Raw genomic sequence first — 17298 nt, forward strand, 5'->3', positions numbered from 1 at the left:
TGAAGATATGAAATGCAATTTGACTTTTACCAACTAAGTACAGAGGTGACAGAAAGAAAAAAAAAGTAACAGCATGGTATAAGAGGACTAGTTTAAGGGTCAGAGGCTAGGGCTCTCATCGTGAGTCTCCTACTGTTTGCCTAGGTTATCTTTGGGCCAGCCACCTGGTTTCTCGAAGCCTCAGTCTGCTCTAGTAGAAAATGTGATAACAATGTTCACTATCCTTTCCTGATCCATCATTCTATGAATTGATACTTCTAGGTGAAGGTAGCAAATAGATCAGATTGTTCCAGTATTCATGGGTCTCTTTAGTCTCATTTTCTGTGAAATTGTTTTATTTCTCTTCCTCTAACACACTAAGGTAACTTGGAGCTTTCTGTCCTGGTTGGGCATTCTTCCCAAGGTACGTAATTAGAAATACTGCCTGCGACAGAGAGTGAAAGCCATGGAAGGAATCTGGGAGAACATCAATAACTCCTTTATTTTAGGGATAATAAAATTGTGAGCAGTTTGGTAACTTTCCATTCAGTCCAACAACTCCTAAAGCAAGGGAACAGATTTCTAATATAGGTTTTTCTGATTCTGTCATTGAAAAGATTACTACGGCAACTTCCTTATTTCATCCTTTTATTTAAAACATAGTAACCTAATTATAATGAAGTAGACTGTTATAATTTTTGGAAACATGTACTATTGGGTCGCTACAAGTATATATATAATATATATTTATATATATCTATAATATATATATTATAGATATACATAAATTAAGTTTATTGGGGTAACATTCGTTAATACAATTATATAATTTTCAGGTGTACATTATAAATTGACATCTATATATTCTATTGTGTGACTGCCACCCGAAGTCCAGTTTCCTTCAGCTACAATATATTTGATCCCCTTTACCCACTTCGCCCTCTCCCTTGCTCCCTATATTTGGCTCCCTTTACCTCGTCTACCTCTTCCCTCCTACCCTCTGGTAACCACCAGTCCATTGTCTATGTCCCTGAGTCTCTGTTTGTTTGTCCTGTTTATTTGTTGCTTTTAGGTTTATATCTCACATATAAGTGATATCATGTGATTTTCAACTTTTTCTGTCTGGCTTATTTCGCTTAGCATTATTATCTTGAGGTCCTAGTATATTGAGTTAAGGAAGCCATATTGAGCAGGATTTTAAAGGGGCCAAGGCATATTTATCTTTTTTATCTAGAAATGTTTGTTTTAATAATTTAATAAGCATTGAGTGATCATTCCCTGAAGTGCCCAACTTTTGAAGAAACGGAAAAAGCTTCCCATACCACTAGATTTTTCTCTCAGTTTTTCTATTTTGTCTCAGCAGTCCAACTCACAGAGGGCAGAAGAAAAATTAATGTTCTACCTGATAAGAATTCTTTATAACAGCTTTAATAAAATTCACTTAATAAATCATGTTACTAATTGTTCCAGTATTGCCATAAGGTCACTCTAAAGCTTTCCAGTAGTTGGCCTTAAGATCAACAGAAGTGTGTGCAGTATAATACACTGATTTTTGTTGTAAAAGGTTAACTAAGGAGGATGCTATAATAATTTGTCGAAACATTTCTGTTGCAAGTATCTGGGAACGTTATAAGGGTTTCAAGTACAAGGAACTTGCACATGGTCTTTTCATGGTTATAAACTCCCAGAAGTACCTATATTTACTCTAAAGAAATAACCCAAACTTGTTTTCTTTTTTATAGGAAGTTGTTCTTGAAGAAGGTACAACTGCCTTTAAAAATTGGGTTAAAACAGGCACAGCAGTTTACAGACAGTTTTGGATCTTTGATGTGCAAAATCCACAGGAAGTGATAATTAACAGCAGCACTATTAAAGTTAAGCAAAGAGGTCCTTACACGTACAGGTGAGTGAGGCCCCTCAAATAAGTGCACTCTTTCCTTGACCAAATATTTTGAAAAAGTTTCCACTTGACAAATGCTGTTGTATTATCTTGCCAATAATAGACATTGAAATATTTTGTTTCTGCCTATATAGAATCCTAATCTAAGGATATTATGATTATAAGAAATACAGAATTTATTATAAATTGACCAGCATTAAATACATTTAAGAAGTTACAAGTGTTTTATACTTGTGAGACATATTCTCAACAATTCTGATATATGCATGCTGAATAGAAAAAAAATCTATCAGAATTTTTAAAACTAAAATATTTTAAAATCATAAAATTGAATGTATATGTTACTGTAATGGTTCTCAAAGTGTGATACCTGGACTAGCAGCATTGGCATCACCTGGGAACTTGGTAGAAATGCAAATTCACAGACCCCACCCTAGACTAAATTAATCAGAGACTCTTGCATTGGAGCCCAGAAATAAGTTTTACAAACATTCTGGGTGATTACAATACACACTCAAATTTGAGAACCATAGCATTAAACCAATTTTATATAACTACAGCTACCTGCCAAAGATTTCTATTCAAACTAATTTCCAGGTCATACAAGTGTTTCTATTTATTCATTAGTTTCACTATTATATATTTTTCGGTAATGAGACTGGAAATGCTACACCTTTATCCTACATTCCCTAATAGTTTAACATACTTTTGAATAGAATGTTGGACTATTATAACTAGATAGAAATGATTAGCCAGAACTTTTCTTTTTGTAATTAAAAAAAAAACTGACACAAAGGGATATGATATGATTTGTTCATGTTTACATAGACTTAGGAACTGGTAACACCTAGATTTTTGTATACATTTTTTCCTATTTAAGTTATAAACTATGTCTTTTCTCCAACCATCAAAATAAAAAAAAGGGAGCGGTGGGGGTGTTGAGATGCTAAAAACACTAACCTTAACCATTTATTATATCTATATGGGAATATAATTATGTTCTGTATTATTTGTTATACAAATATGTGATTTTCCCTCAAGAATAATTACAACTATACATCATGATAAATTTTTACCACAAAGTATATTTTAATGATTTCTTTTAATTTATAGTTGTATAATCTGTTTTAGATAATCTATAATTATCTCCATGCATTAAAACTAATAGGTTTTTAGATTGATAACTTACATTGAAAAAATATAATGAAATAATGATAGTTGTGAGGGTAGTGCCTCTTGACATGGGACATGATTTATAAGCTGCAGAGGACCTTGGTGCCTGTTGTGTCCTACCAATTATCCCCAAGTCTCCTGTCTCTAGGTGTTTATCTATGACTATTCACAACTCTGGGTTTCACTGTTATTAAAAAAAAAAAAATCTTACTTTGGAAAATATTTTTATTTTTCATAGTCTTACACTTTTGTGTTACTATCAAAAACCTATATGAATATCTTGTTCCAAAAAAATGTTGTAGCTATGATGTATACATATGAAAATCTAAAATTCACATGTGACCTAAAGATTATCTCAGCATGATTGTTTAAAAATCATAACCTGACTGAACTGAATACATGTGAAGAAAGAGAATAGTTGTCAGCATTTGAAAACTTCATGTTTTCTATTTAATTTTGTGTTTGTGGGGAGGTTATGTTTTTACTTTCAGGATAGTACTTATAATGTGTGGAAACAGGTACATAATAGTAAGTCTAGTTCTAGTCCTGCTTTGATAGGTGATAGTTAATATATAGTTTATTCTTAGAGGCTTTAACCTTTATCTCTAAGGGATGATAGAAGGGTAAGTTAGATATATTTGATTTATTTGGACAGGCAGTAAAGGAAGAGTTGGAGCAGTTGAATTTGCAGCTAGTTTATAAACAGTAAACTCCTATTCATATAACAATGTTAAAATTCCTAGTTATATAACAATGTTATATAATGATGGATTTCTGATCAGGTAGGGGTTGACTCACGATATCACTAAAATTGAGTTATTAGTGTCTGCTAAGGATGCCTTAAATAGCGGGAAAACCACCTTTCAGAAAAAGTTAATAGCTTAAGTGTCTTCCATGTGTTGAGGTGAACCATCTTCCCCCCCATCAATTATCCTCTGAATCCAGTTAAAATTGGTAGTGAAGGAATAGCCTTTCTCAAGTAGAACCATAGGCTTATTGGGTCAATAGTTGCTCAAGTGACTTCTATGAAATTTTGATTAACAAGGTATGACATGGGTCAGAGAATAAATTTCCTGGATTGAGATCTTAATTACATATATTCTAACCCACACCATCTCTACAATCTCCTTGAAGACTTGGTAATTTCTTTAAAATATTCTCAAATCCAACATGACTTTTGTTGTTGTTGTTACTTCATTTTGGAAGAAATATAAAGAATGCAGTCTTGAGGAAAAATTTAAGGCAAATTTCTTCCTTTGACTTTATTAACCACCACTTTTCAAAACATGTATACATTCTAATTTTTAAACAAAAAAAATTGAGTGATTATGTTGTCTTTTTAAAAGTACATTCTAAAGATAGGCCTTGGTATAAAAGATTTTTCTCAATGAGTGCCATCTACTGGTACAATGTTGTAAGTACAATTTATGTAAGCTCTAGAAGTTAGGTCAGGTTTTTTTTGTTATTATTTCAATTATTTTGCATATACATAAATGTTCCTGAAAATTAAAGTATTTCAATTTTAAATATTAATAATGTATAATTGAATTTTAAAATAAAATTTCCTGAGAGAAAATAGTAATTGACTAATAATAGACTGTCGGGTGCTATTTCAGATTTTTGTAATTCTTTATGTGTCTTCAATACTCCAAGAAGAATAAATAATTAAACTTTGATGAAAGGATATTAAAAATAAAATATTTTTCTAGCTTACTTGGAATTCTCTTTTCACAAAACAAGCCATCAATTGATTTATTCATTCCAAAAAATACTTATTGAGAATTCACCATGCATCAGGCACTGCTTGGGGAACAAAATGCTCGTAATCCCTACCCTTCACAGATTTACATTTTTATCATATCTGAGCAAAAGGTGCTTTTTAAAAAATATTTAGTCTTATTTTTTTTTAGTCTTTATCTAAGTTGTCTATTTACCTCACATAGTAGACATTCAAATACATGATAGTGTAATGAATGAAGTATACTTCATCTCAATATCTTATACTCATAAAAGATTTTTCTTCATAACAATCACCCTTCTCCACATACCTAAAAAGTACAGCCCTGCCTTTTCCATATTTTCAATACTTTAATGAGAATTAAAGATAACTAATGTAATCTAACACCATGTTCTTTCTTATCTTACACAGAGCATACTACTTTCTGCACTATTTCACTTAACTAAACTTCTATTTGTAATTAGGACTACTTATGTGTCTTGACTGTTCCCCTCACCATGACCATCCCAGTCTGGTTTAGTATCTGTTCTTTGTTTTCCCATAGATTCTGTGTAAACTTCTATAACAATACATATTCTTCCCTGCTATGCAAATTTAAGACCCTCTTCTCTAATCTGCTAGAGACCAATCACTGGCTTCGTTATCAATTAAACCCAATTGTTTAACATAATATCTGACATATTCTCAAAAATTATTTGTTGCACAAATGAATGACATTTGAGACCTAATGTTCACTTGACATAATAATTTCGAATTGTATTTACTTCTGTATTTCAGAGTTCGTTTTCTAGCCAAGGAAAATATAACCCACGATCCTGAAACCAACACAGTCTCTTTTGTACAGCCCAGAGGTGCCATTTTTGAACCTTCACTATCAAGTGGAACAGAGAATGACACTTTCACTGTTCTCAATCTGGCTGTTGCTGTGCGTAGAAAAAATTATTTGTTTTGAAATACTTTAGAATCCAGTATAATTAATCTTGTGATTAGAATTATCATTAGATAGTATTTATTCTGTCATTTTTATAAAGATGTGTTGCTGTCTTGTTATTTTGAACAGAGTTATGGTCTTTAGGAAAGATGACAAAAACCATATAATAATCACTGAATTGAAAGACCATTTAAAGTGTATCATTAAACAAAATAGAACTTTGAATATCTTCTTGTGTCTGATGCTGAGGCAAAGAAATTTACTTATCTTAGTGTTAGACAAATTATATTTTTAGTTTTGGCAAGATTTAGCAGTAATTTTATTTCATAAATATATTTTTTAACTTTCCAATTACATTTTATTAGTTTTATTATATTAGTTTTGGGTGTATAATATAGTGTGACTAGGCATTCATTTATCTTATGAAGTGATTACTCCAATAACTCTAGTGACCATCTGATATCATATGTGGTTATTATAATATTATTGACGAGTATAGCATACTTCCTATGCTATACTTTATACCCCCGGGACTGTTTTTATAACCGGCAATTTGCACATCTTAATTCCTTCCCCCTTTTCACCCTTCCTTCGAACCCTCCTCCCATCTGACAACCATCAAAATGTTCTCTGTATTTATGAGGATTTTTCTATTGTTTATTTTGTATTTTCTATTCCATTTATAAGTGAAATCATATGGTGTTTGTCTTTCTCTTTCTGACCTATTTCACTTAGTGTTAATACCCCCTAGGTCCATTTATGTTGCTATGGATAACAAAACTTCATTCTTTTTTAATGGCTGAGCGATATCCCATTGTATATATGTACCACCTCTTATTTATCTATTTGTCTATTGATGAACACTTAGGTTGGTTCCATATCTCAGCTATTAAAATTATGCTGCAATGAACATATGGAAGGATATGTCTTTTCAAATTAGCATTTTGGGTTTCTTTAGATAAATACCCAGAAGTGGAATTGCTGGATCTTTGTCTCTTTATAGCCTATGTTTTAAAGCTTTTTTTTTTTTTAAATCCGATATAATTATTGCTATCTCAGTTTTTCTTTTCATTTCTATTGATATGAAATATATTTTTCTATCCCTTTACTTTCCCTATGCCGTGCTCCCCATCCCCGTGACCATCCATCAGCTACTAATTTGTACTTCTTTAACCCTTCACCCCATTCTCTCCGCCCCCCAAAGCTCCATTCCTTCTGTCCATCACCAAATTATCCACTGTATTTGTGAGTCTGTTTTTGATTAATATGTTCTTTTTATTCCTTAGATTCTGCATATAAGTGAAATCATATAGTGTTTATCTTTTTCTGACTTAAATACCTTCTAGGGCTATCAAAGAAATATCTTTTTCCATCCCTTTCCTTTAAGTCTGTGTATGTCTTTTATTCTGAAGTGAGTCTTTTATATTTTTCCTTCTTAAAGAAGTTTCTTTAACATTTCCTGTAATACTGGCTTGGTGGTGATAAATTCCTTTAGCTTATTTTTGTCTGGGAAGCTCTTTATCTGTTTTTCAACTCTAAATGATAGCTTTGCTAGATAAATTATTCTTGTTTGTAGACCCTGGGTCTTCATCCTGTCAAATAATTTTTGCCAAGCCCTTCTGTCTTGCATAGTTTCTTTTGAGAAATCAGCTGCCAGTCTTGTGGGTGTTCCCTTATAAGTAACTATTTGTTTTTTTCTTGCTGCTTTTAATATTCTTTCTTTGTATTTAAACTTTGGCATTTTAATTATGATGTGTCTTGGCATGGGCCTCTTTGGATTCCTGATTTTTAGAATTATATGAGCTCCCTGGGGTTTTACATCCATTTCCTTCACCAGGTTAGGGAAGTTTTCCATCATTATTTCTTCAAACAGCTGTTCAACATCTTGATTTTCTTCAGGTATGCTGATCAGACAGATATTTGGATCTTTAATAGTGTCCCATATGCACCTTAAATTATTTTTATAGTCATGGCATCTTATCTCTTGCCATTCCAACTGAATGTCCTTGGCCTTCCCATCCTCTAAACAGGGCATTTAATCCTTTCCTTTATTCGCTTTGTTTGCTCTATTGTTTATTTCATCTAACATACTTCTCATCTCAGATAATGTGTTTTTCATTTCAGACTGGTTCCCTTTTATAATTTCCATTTTCATTTTTATGCTTTTATCTCTTTGTTGAAGTTGTCACTAAATTTATCTACACTTTTCATAAGTTCATTAAGCATCTTTATAATCAATGTTTTGAACTCTGCATCTGTTAGATTGCTTGATTCCATTATATGTGGATCTCTGTTCTGTTCTCTCATATGGTTTCTGCTTCTTTGTCTTCCCATTTTGGCTTCCTTTCAATATCTGTTTCTATGTACTAAGCAAAGCTCCTAAGTCTCTAGACTAATTAGTATGGATTTGTGAAGTAGGTGTCCAGTGGCACAGTCCTGAGAGGGGTTCAGCTGCAGGCCAAATTTAGCCCAAGCCTCTGACCTTCTGGGACTACCTGTTAAGATTCAGCAGGCAATCTACAGATGCTGTACTTACAGTTGCCTCAAAAGGCCACGCCAGAATCTGAGGCCAGTTGCCTCCAGTGTGAGTCTAGGTGCTGCTCAGCAAGGAGCACTTGACTTGCTGAGGATATATCTGGTTGTGGCTTGGGTGTAGACGTGAGTTGCAGGAGGTGGGGTTTCAGGGAATCCTCTGGGCATAGCGACCTCTGTTATCAAGTTTGATGATGTCAGTGCTATGGTGACACTGTGTCCACTCAACAAGGAACAATGGATACTGCCGGCACTTCTGTACAGAGTGAGTCTCACCTTGACCTTCACTCTGACAACTCAGTGTTCCCTGTAAGTCCCTGGTGCCCCCTGTGCTCAGCCTAATCATCACTGGTGCTCAGAGCGAGTAGGTTCAATGCCGCAAAAATCCGCTCATGGACACAGCCTCTTTAAGAAGCTTCTGCTGCTGCTGTAGCCTCTAACTCTCTCAGCCACTCACCTTGTCCTACCTTCTGCCATTACAGGGTGCTTTCTTGTATTTCTCCCTAATTGTATGGCTTGTTCCTCTAGATCCCAGGCAATTTTTCCTTACTGCTGCTCTTTGTTTTCATCACAACTTTGATTTGGTCACCAGAGGAATGTACAGAGCTTCTGTCATCTACATCATTTTTTCCCTCTAATTTAAAACTTATTCCAGATAGATTCTCCCTAGTCAGACTCTATTAGGAAGAAGGCTTTGCATTCGCATACACCTCTCCTGCACCCCATCTAGGTCTGGGCATTCCTGCGGGAAGTCAGGTCTAATGCCAGCCGTGGGCCCGCGCCAGTTACCTGGACACATGCTCCCTATCATTTATGTTTTTAAATTATTTTTCTTCTTAAAGAAGTCCCTATAACATTTCTTGTAAGAGTGATTGGGTGGTGATGAACTCTTTTAGCTTTTTCTTGTCTGAAAGACAGTAATTTTACAGATACATTTTAAAAATTTTTATTAAATTTAATTCTAGTGTTTAGTCCTCTTATTTGTTAAATATGTGATACAGCAAATGGTGGGTGTCTTAAATGGTGATTTTTTTTTTGTAGGCTGCACCCTATCTCTATCCAAATGCATTTGTTCAAGTGTTACTCAATTCACTTATCAAAAAGTCAAAATCATCTTTGTTTCAAACGAGAACTGTGAAAGAACTATTGTGGGGCTATACAGATCCATTCTTGAGTTTGGTTCCATACACTATTCCTACTACAGTTGGTGCATTTTTTCCTGTGAGTACCAAATATGAATGTCAATATTCTTATACTTTAATTAGATAATTATAATGGTATAGAAAATTCATAATTTTATAATTTAGTGTGTTAACCCTATTTTGATTAGGGAATATGTATTCTAATTTTTAAAAGTTTCTCACATGGTTTCTGAACTTTCCTAGTTCAGATAATTTACTTATTTATGTTTAAATATTAAATTTAAAATTAAGAAGCTGAGTTCTAATCAGATTTCCATTCTTTGATAAATATACAATTTTTCTAAAATTAGGTTTTAAGCTAATAAAGCTTTGATCATTGTTTTTGTTTCGATTTTCCTTCTTGAAAAATTGAATTTAATATCATACCTTTAATTGTGTTAAATGTATTCATTCTATCATCCTCCTTCTCCGGACCTGTCACAAATTATTTTAACGTAAATTTAAAAGTTAGCCTAAATTTGCATTGAATGGTATTGATAAATTAGTGGTGTCCTATTTTAATGGAATTTGTAAGAACTTTTAGTGGTCCATAAATGTCATGAAATGATGGTTTGGAGATGAAGGAAAATGTGAACTTAGTGATATTATAATTAGTTATAGCTTAGTGTTTTGAATTATAATTGAACAAGCTCACTCTTGAATTGGGAGTTTGACTATGATTTGTCACAATAAGTGATATTAGTTATATTCTCCAGTGCATTATTGTTATTTTCCTTTTAGATTGTATTTACAATTGCAAGGTTATCTATCAATTAAGTGTCATGGAGAAAGCATTAAGGGAACAGAGATTTAGTTATTTTTAAACTCAGATACTTGTAACTCTTCTTGTAATTTCATATACCTGATTTTTGTTAACCAGTTATTAAAGATCATAACATTTAGAATACCTCCAGAAATCGGTCATTTTTCTCATAGGTTTTTTAATAGGAGTAGTAATCAAAATTGTTTTGCTTGCTTAATTATGACAAAGAGTACCAGAATCTGGATTATACCATTTTCTGATATTTGTTTTCTTCTTCTGATTCGGCATCTAGCACTTATTTATAGGCACTTTTTATATTCCATCTTTTTAACATGTTAAAGACCAATAATTTTATTGCATATATATTTTAAATTATATAAAATAATTATGACTAACCATTGAGAAATGCAAAAGTGAATTAATTACATATTTTATAACTTGGAAAATATAGGTTGCTCTAGAATTAATTTTTTTTGTACATATCTTTTTAGTACAATAATACCGCAGATGGAGTTTATACAGTTTTCAATGGAAAAGATGATGTAAGCAAAGTTGCCATAATTGACACTTATAAAGGTAAAAAGTAAGTATCAGGTAAAGTGTGTGGTGACTAGAGTACTTTTAGGTGGTATTCCTTTAACAACTAGGAAGGCACAGGACAGATACCAACCTATGGAGCAAACCTGCTTGTATCGCAGCCCTGAAAATGCCTCTTCGGACAGGTATTAATGATTTAGTTATAACAACTAGTCACACTAGTGCACAGCTGCTGAAAATCAGTGTCATTTTAGGGTTAGGTTTTCCTTTATCTACAGGTTCTCTTAATAAAGAAATGCAAAGGGACTATTTCCATTTCTGCTACATAACCAGCATTATGGTGCACCCATACAATTAGATAAACACAAATGAAAAGAAAAAAAATCTGTATATGGACTGATCCTCTAGCAGGCAGAAAAATATATTTTATTGGGTTTTAAAATGTTTTTACTGAGCATATCAAATAAAAATTGTTCATTCCACTGATATGACCTAATGTGTCTATAAAGATAAAAGCTTAATGACTCCATGTGAACACTTCCATAATTTTCACTTTCAAAATTTTCTCAAAATAATTTTCTATATTGATATCTGATATATTTATCAGTGTAAAAATGGAATCAGGATTTTATGTAGTTTTAAACTTATATATTAAACTTAAAAATAAAGAGCATGTCTCTTTTGAAGTAGTAATAGAATAAGACATGTCCATACAGCTCCAATTTCCTTTTTTTAGCTCCTGCTTAGTCCCCTGGAATATTAATACTTTATCTTATGTGTAAAGTAGGAAGAACCCTAATAAATATCAGAGGAGAAAGACTTTTCTTCTCAAAGTTAATAAATATGCTCTGAATAACTTATTTCCTGAAGAAAAAAAGAATAAAGTAATCAAAATAGAGATAGAATGTTTCTATTAATATAAGAAACCATTTTCTTACATTGAGTCCCTATCTAAAAATTGCACACAACAGTTAAAGTTAAATAGTCACTAGTGTAGTATTTTTATTTCTACAGAGTTTATAAGCACATATTTTTATAGAAAAGCCTAGTGAAGAAAAAAAAATACTTCTAAATGTTTATTTCAGGGGAAATCACATCACTATTTTTATAGTGAGGAACATGAAAATTTCCTCCATTTCGATATGTAGAGAGATTTGAGGAGAGTTGCTAAGTGCCACTAATTGGAGTAAACATTTTACTTCAGTTTAAGATTATGGTAAGGTTTATTTAACTGATCATGTCAACACTATGCAGGATTAACAGCTTAATCTGTTTTTAAAAAGAAGCATCAACTTGCATTGACAGCTCACTGGATATGTTAGGAGTAAAAAAATCTGTTTTTCCATCACCAAAAAGTGGCTGAGGATGCAAAGAAACTATTACAACTATGTTTTTTATTGATGAAAGACAGACAGATACACACACACACACACACACACACACACACACACACACACACATCTAATCTAGACAGCAGAGTATAAATTAAACTCTGTTGTACTTTAATGCCAGCTCATATAAGAGTTAAAAGGGCAGGAACATTCAAATTAATTATGTACATGTTTCCAATCTCCATTAATCAAATATCTGCTTTTCTTTCCTCTTCCCCACTCTCCGCTTCTCTCTCATACTGAGCTTACATCATTTACCCACTTAATATTTTCCTCCTATTTAGTCTGAACACTCAACATACTACCAAATAACTTATTTCTGCCATTGGAAAAAAATGTTTCCCTAAGTAGAGTTCTAAATTTCTGGTAGATGTTTTTCATTTTTTTTCCAGAACTGTGTCTATTCTAATTTATTTTTATTTAACAACATTTGGCAGTTTTTATTTTATAATCTGGTCACTTAATGGTATCAGGCACTTAATTTAATAAGATGAAAGCTTCAAAGAATATATAAATGGAAGGATTTAGAACATTTCTTAAACTTAGCATTTACCAGGTCTAATCTGTATAATTTAGGCAGAAGTATTGAGTCATAATAGACAAAATGAGAAGGGTACTCTTGAAATGATGATGTCTTTGTTCATTTTTTTTTATTATTATTTCTAAGGAATCTCAGCTATTGGTCAAGTTATTGTGACATGGTTAATGGTACAGGTAAGAGCATTTGTTTTGTAACAATAATCACAATGAATCCACCTTTCTCTCTCCCACAAATCCACCATCACACCTACAAGATTCTCGAAGGTGGAAAATGTGCATTGACCTGTCTTTCTATCCCCACAACATAACCCAGTTTTTATTCTTATGTAGTCTTAGTAAATATCTGTTCAATGTGATAGGATTTCTGAAGATTAACCATTGAGAATTATTAGCCTTTCCTGCATTACTAGGAGAAATCTTTGCTTTGTAAAAACTTTACTTAATGAGCTGTCTTCCTAGCAATAGAAGTGGTTAAAAAGCTTAGAAAAATTGTTACTATCCACATCTTTTGTAAATACTGTACAGATAATAATTTAAAATTGAGAAAATTAAAAAAGGTAATTGTAAAGGTAAATTATATTTCCAAGTGAGGTTTCAAGCTGAAGTAAAATTAGTAAAGTTGCAGGACAATGCCTTCTATTTTGCATGGTGGTCAGAATAAGAGAGAAAACAAAAAATATGGTTAGATATCTAACCATTAACAAGGTATGCAAAAATGGACATTCTGAATTAGAATTGGGAAAAACATAGTACTATAAACTTAGATTTAGAGTGTGGTTAGATCTGGCTTATTTTACTCCTTGAGGAAAAGCAAAGTATATGTACATATACCTATTAATTTAAGAATTAAGATTTTAAAGAACAATGGGAATCAAATACCATGAAGTAATTTAAATCAGAGGTGAGCTTTCAACAACAAAGTAGAGGAAGAAGAATAATGTTTACAAAGTTGATGAAGCAACACTGTAGAAAAACAATAAAGATAAAGAAAGTGAAATATAAGATTTTGCAAAAATTAAGGAATAAAAAGGAAACAAGGAACACCAAAACTATTATTGAGTTTGATGTTTTTATTTAATTTTGTTTTCACTCCATCATGGGAAAAAAAAATACAGGAAAAACACTGTTGGGTTTACTTTGTAGTGCTTTGAGCCACAGGGATGGATGAAGAGAAGAAAGGAAGAAATTCATTTCTAAAAAAAATTTCTGCAAATAAATTGTCAAGTGTTGCAATACTACTAACTCTAGTAATTGCATAAGCATGATACTTTAGTCCTTAGATACAGAACATAGGAACATAGATTGGACAGGGCAGGGAACTCTGACATAATCTTCGTGAAATCCTTGGTAACAACACTAGAGAAAAGAGACTAATGAAACACAAAATTTTCGATATGTTCTCATCATGATTTACAAATGCTTCTTCTAACTTCTCAATCAGTTCAAAAAGACATGATAATTGATGTAACCTTCAGAGATGTTTCAAACAATGAATTTTAAAATTTGCACCATTTCCTTTTCCTTTTATGGTTAAGATGTTGGAAAGACAGTTGTAGGCAATGCCCATTCAGGGACCTCCGAGGAGTTCAAACTACTCTTTAATATCCAATTCTCCAGTTGCCAGAATCACGTTCAGTAATCTGTTTCATTTCACTTATCATAAGAATATAAGTGAAAGGTAATAACATTACAAGGCTGGAGCACTTATCATAAAAATAACCTGAAATTCATAATTGAAGGATGGGTCTTACCCTTTTGAACAAAAACATTCAGTGGTGGCTCATTTTGGTGACAAACATTTAAGAAGCAATGGAGGAGTTATTTAGTTACTTCTTTACATATTCAATGTGTGCCATGGATCATAACCACAGCAGAAATTCAGTAAACTCAAAAAATGCCCTTTCAGTTTGATGGATGTGTTTTCAAACCATTTGCAAGGAATTTTGTTAAATGAGAGAAATTTAATAAATGATTAAAAAATATTAGTCATTAGTGCAAATATATGAATCACCATCAAAAGTAAGAATAATGCATACCTATAAGGAGTTCTGAAACATCATGGTAAGAAAAGTGCCACTCTATTATATGTTTAAATGACAATATTTTGAAAAAAAGGACAATATTTTGGCTATATTGGGTTAAATAAACATATCATTTTTTTTTTTTTAGATTTTTAAATGTGGTACTAGAGGATTTAAAATAACATACAATTTGCATTATTATTTCTATTGACAATGCTGGAATAGAGATTTCTAGGTTTTTCTAGGACACACATTACATCTAATCTCTTGCCACTGGCTTAATTTTAAACAGATGCAGCCTCATTTCCTCCTTTTGTTGAGAAGACACGGACACTACAATTCTTTTCCTCTGACATTTGCAGGTAAGACAAAAATACCAATGTATTTCTGTGAGTCAGAACTTTTTTCCCCAAGTAACCAAGTAATAAAACACGCACCAAGAAGCTCATACTTAGTAGTTATTTGAGAAAAATGAAATACACTCAGGGAAGTTTTTCTTGATTAAAAATAAATATAATGATACTCATAATGTATTTATTAACTCTTTAAAAAATTGAAGAATATAGAAAGATATTGTGCATAATGCAAATAATTTTCTTCTTGTGAACCATTTTTCCTTTTTTTAACTAAACTGGTGGTACGTTTAATAATGGCCAAATCTAGCCTCTAAGCCCAGTTTTTCTAAAGATGTCCAGAGAAGATAATGTCACTGTCACAGAACTATGCCAATTAATGTGCTCTACTGCTACTATGGCAACTTTTCAAATTGATAGGGCCTTAATAGATACCACACAAGCATTGAAGCTTGCACCAATATGTTTGAATCCTAGCCCGGTTCCTAAAGACTGTGTGATTGTGAGCAAGTATTTAATATCTCTACATCTTTTCCTTATCTGTAAAATTGAAGAAAGCAGTGTGTTTTCATATAGAGTTATCTGGGGATTGGAAGAAATATGTATGAGGGTAAATTTGGTCAAATATATGGTGACAGAAGGAGGTTTGACTTTGGGTGTTGAACACATAAGGCAATATACAGATGTTGTATTATTGAATTATACACTTGAAACTTATATAATTTTATTAACCAATGTCACCTCAATACATTTATTTTTTTTAAAAAGGTAAATTTTTTTTTCAGTCAAACAATAAAACTATTAGAATTGTAAAATAAAATATGCATTGAACCTCAGCACATTGCCTAGGTAATGGTGGACATGGTGGTAATGATGGAGTTGTATTGTGTCTGTGTATCTCTCTCGATCTCACTCTTGTTCTCTATATTTACATATCAAACCCTCACATGCACACACCCTGGCAAATAAGTGGCTTTTCTCTCCATGGCTATGTTTTGAAAGGCATTTTATTTTTATTTGAACTGGGAACAAATAAAGAATTTGAGAGTCATGTAAATGTTTAATCTATAGAGGAAATAAACTATGAAAAATGTACTTCATAAGCCAAAATTATTCTTACGAGTGTTTGAAAACAAAGGTAAGAATATCTCATACTCAGATATTGAATTCTGGTATGCTCTAAAAGTTTACAAGAACTTTTTTCCCAAAAATTAAACAAGAATCCTACTGAGAGTATATCAGATTTTTCTAAGTTAAAGAAAGAATATAAGTTTAAAACTAAGAAAAAAAACTAATCTCCAGAATGTAATTGTTTCCTGGAATGAAGCTCTTTCTTCTCTGTGTTTAGGTCAATCTATGCTGTATTTGGAGCCGAACGTGATCTGAAAGGAATTCCTGTGTATAGGTTTATTCTTCCACCTGAGGCCTTTGCATCTCCACTTCAAAATCCAGACAACCATTGTTTCTGTGTAGACAGAGAGGTCTCAAATAATTGTACATTTTATGGTGTGCTAGACATTAGCAAATGCAAAGCAGGTGAGTTTATATTCTCTATATTACAGTTTAGGACATAACTTGTAGTATTCTTTAAAATGTAACCTTTACCCAGGATCCCTTTCCACTAAACATTTAAAGTGAGAAAGCAAGAACAGAAAGTAAGGATGATGGTAGAAAATTTTGATTTTCATTTTGTGTTGTGTTCAAGGTCCCAACTATGTTTCAGTACTACAAAACTTAGTGATTGTTAGATAAAGTGATATTGCTATTTTCCTGTGTGACTTTGGAAAATGCCTATTTAGGCCCTATGCCCATTTTAAAATTTGGTTGTTTTTTCACTGTTTTTTTTTGTTTTGTTTTTGTTTTTGTTTGTTTGTTTTTTAGTGGTATGGGTTCCTTATATATTTTGGATAATAACTAGTCATTGGATATGTGGTCTGCAATTATTTTCTCCCATTCCTTAGGTACCCTTTTCATTTTTGATAGTTTACTTTGCTATGCAGAATCATTGTTCTCCTTTGAGATTTAGGGTAAAACAGAATAATTCCCAGAATGCTTTGAGCATCCCAACTATCCTTCTGCCATTTTTCTAGTTTTTTTCCCCCTTGAAAATAGTATGTTGCTGAAGCAATAAATGAGTTAAACAGAATTTAGGGTGTCTTATTTTGTTCACCTTCTTCATATTGGAATGAGTATGAAAAAAAAAAAAAGAAAAACCTCTTATAAATCCATAGATGTATTACTGCCTGAAACGTGAATATT

At 32.3% G+C, this 17298-nt stretch overlaps 1 protein-coding gene across 4 annotated transcripts in view; it reads left to right on the forward strand.

Annotated features, from left to right (window-relative positions):
* The window catches only part of CD36 (CD36 molecule), a 76100-nt gene that overhangs the window by 52644 nt on the left and 6158 nt on the right, over window positions 1-17298 (forward strand). For all 4 annotated transcript variants that reach the window (XM_016159616.2, XM_016159618.2, XM_016159615.2 and 1 more), the window contains 7 exons: window positions 1722-1882; window positions 5568-5715; window positions 9295-9474; window positions 10689-10780; window positions 12793-12839; window positions 14979-15048; window positions 16388-16575. In XM_016159616.2, the coding sequence (XP_016015102.2) occupies window positions 1722-1882; window positions 5568-5715; window positions 9295-9474; window positions 10689-10780; window positions 12793-12839; window positions 14979-15048; window positions 16388-16575 (886 nt within the window). The remainder of the gene's footprint in view (window positions 1-1721; window positions 1883-5567; window positions 5716-9294; window positions 9475-10688; window positions 10781-12792; window positions 12840-14978; window positions 15049-16387; window positions 16576-17298) is intronic.

Source organism: Rousettus aegyptiacus, unplaced genomic scaffold, assembly GCF_014176215.1.
Source record: "Rousettus aegyptiacus isolate mRouAeg1 unplaced genomic scaffold, mRouAeg1.p scaffold_m13_p_13, whole genome shotgun sequence".
In the NCBI taxonomy this organism is placed as follows: Eukaryota; Metazoa; Chordata; class Mammalia; order Chiroptera; family Pteropodidae; genus Rousettus; species Rousettus aegyptiacus.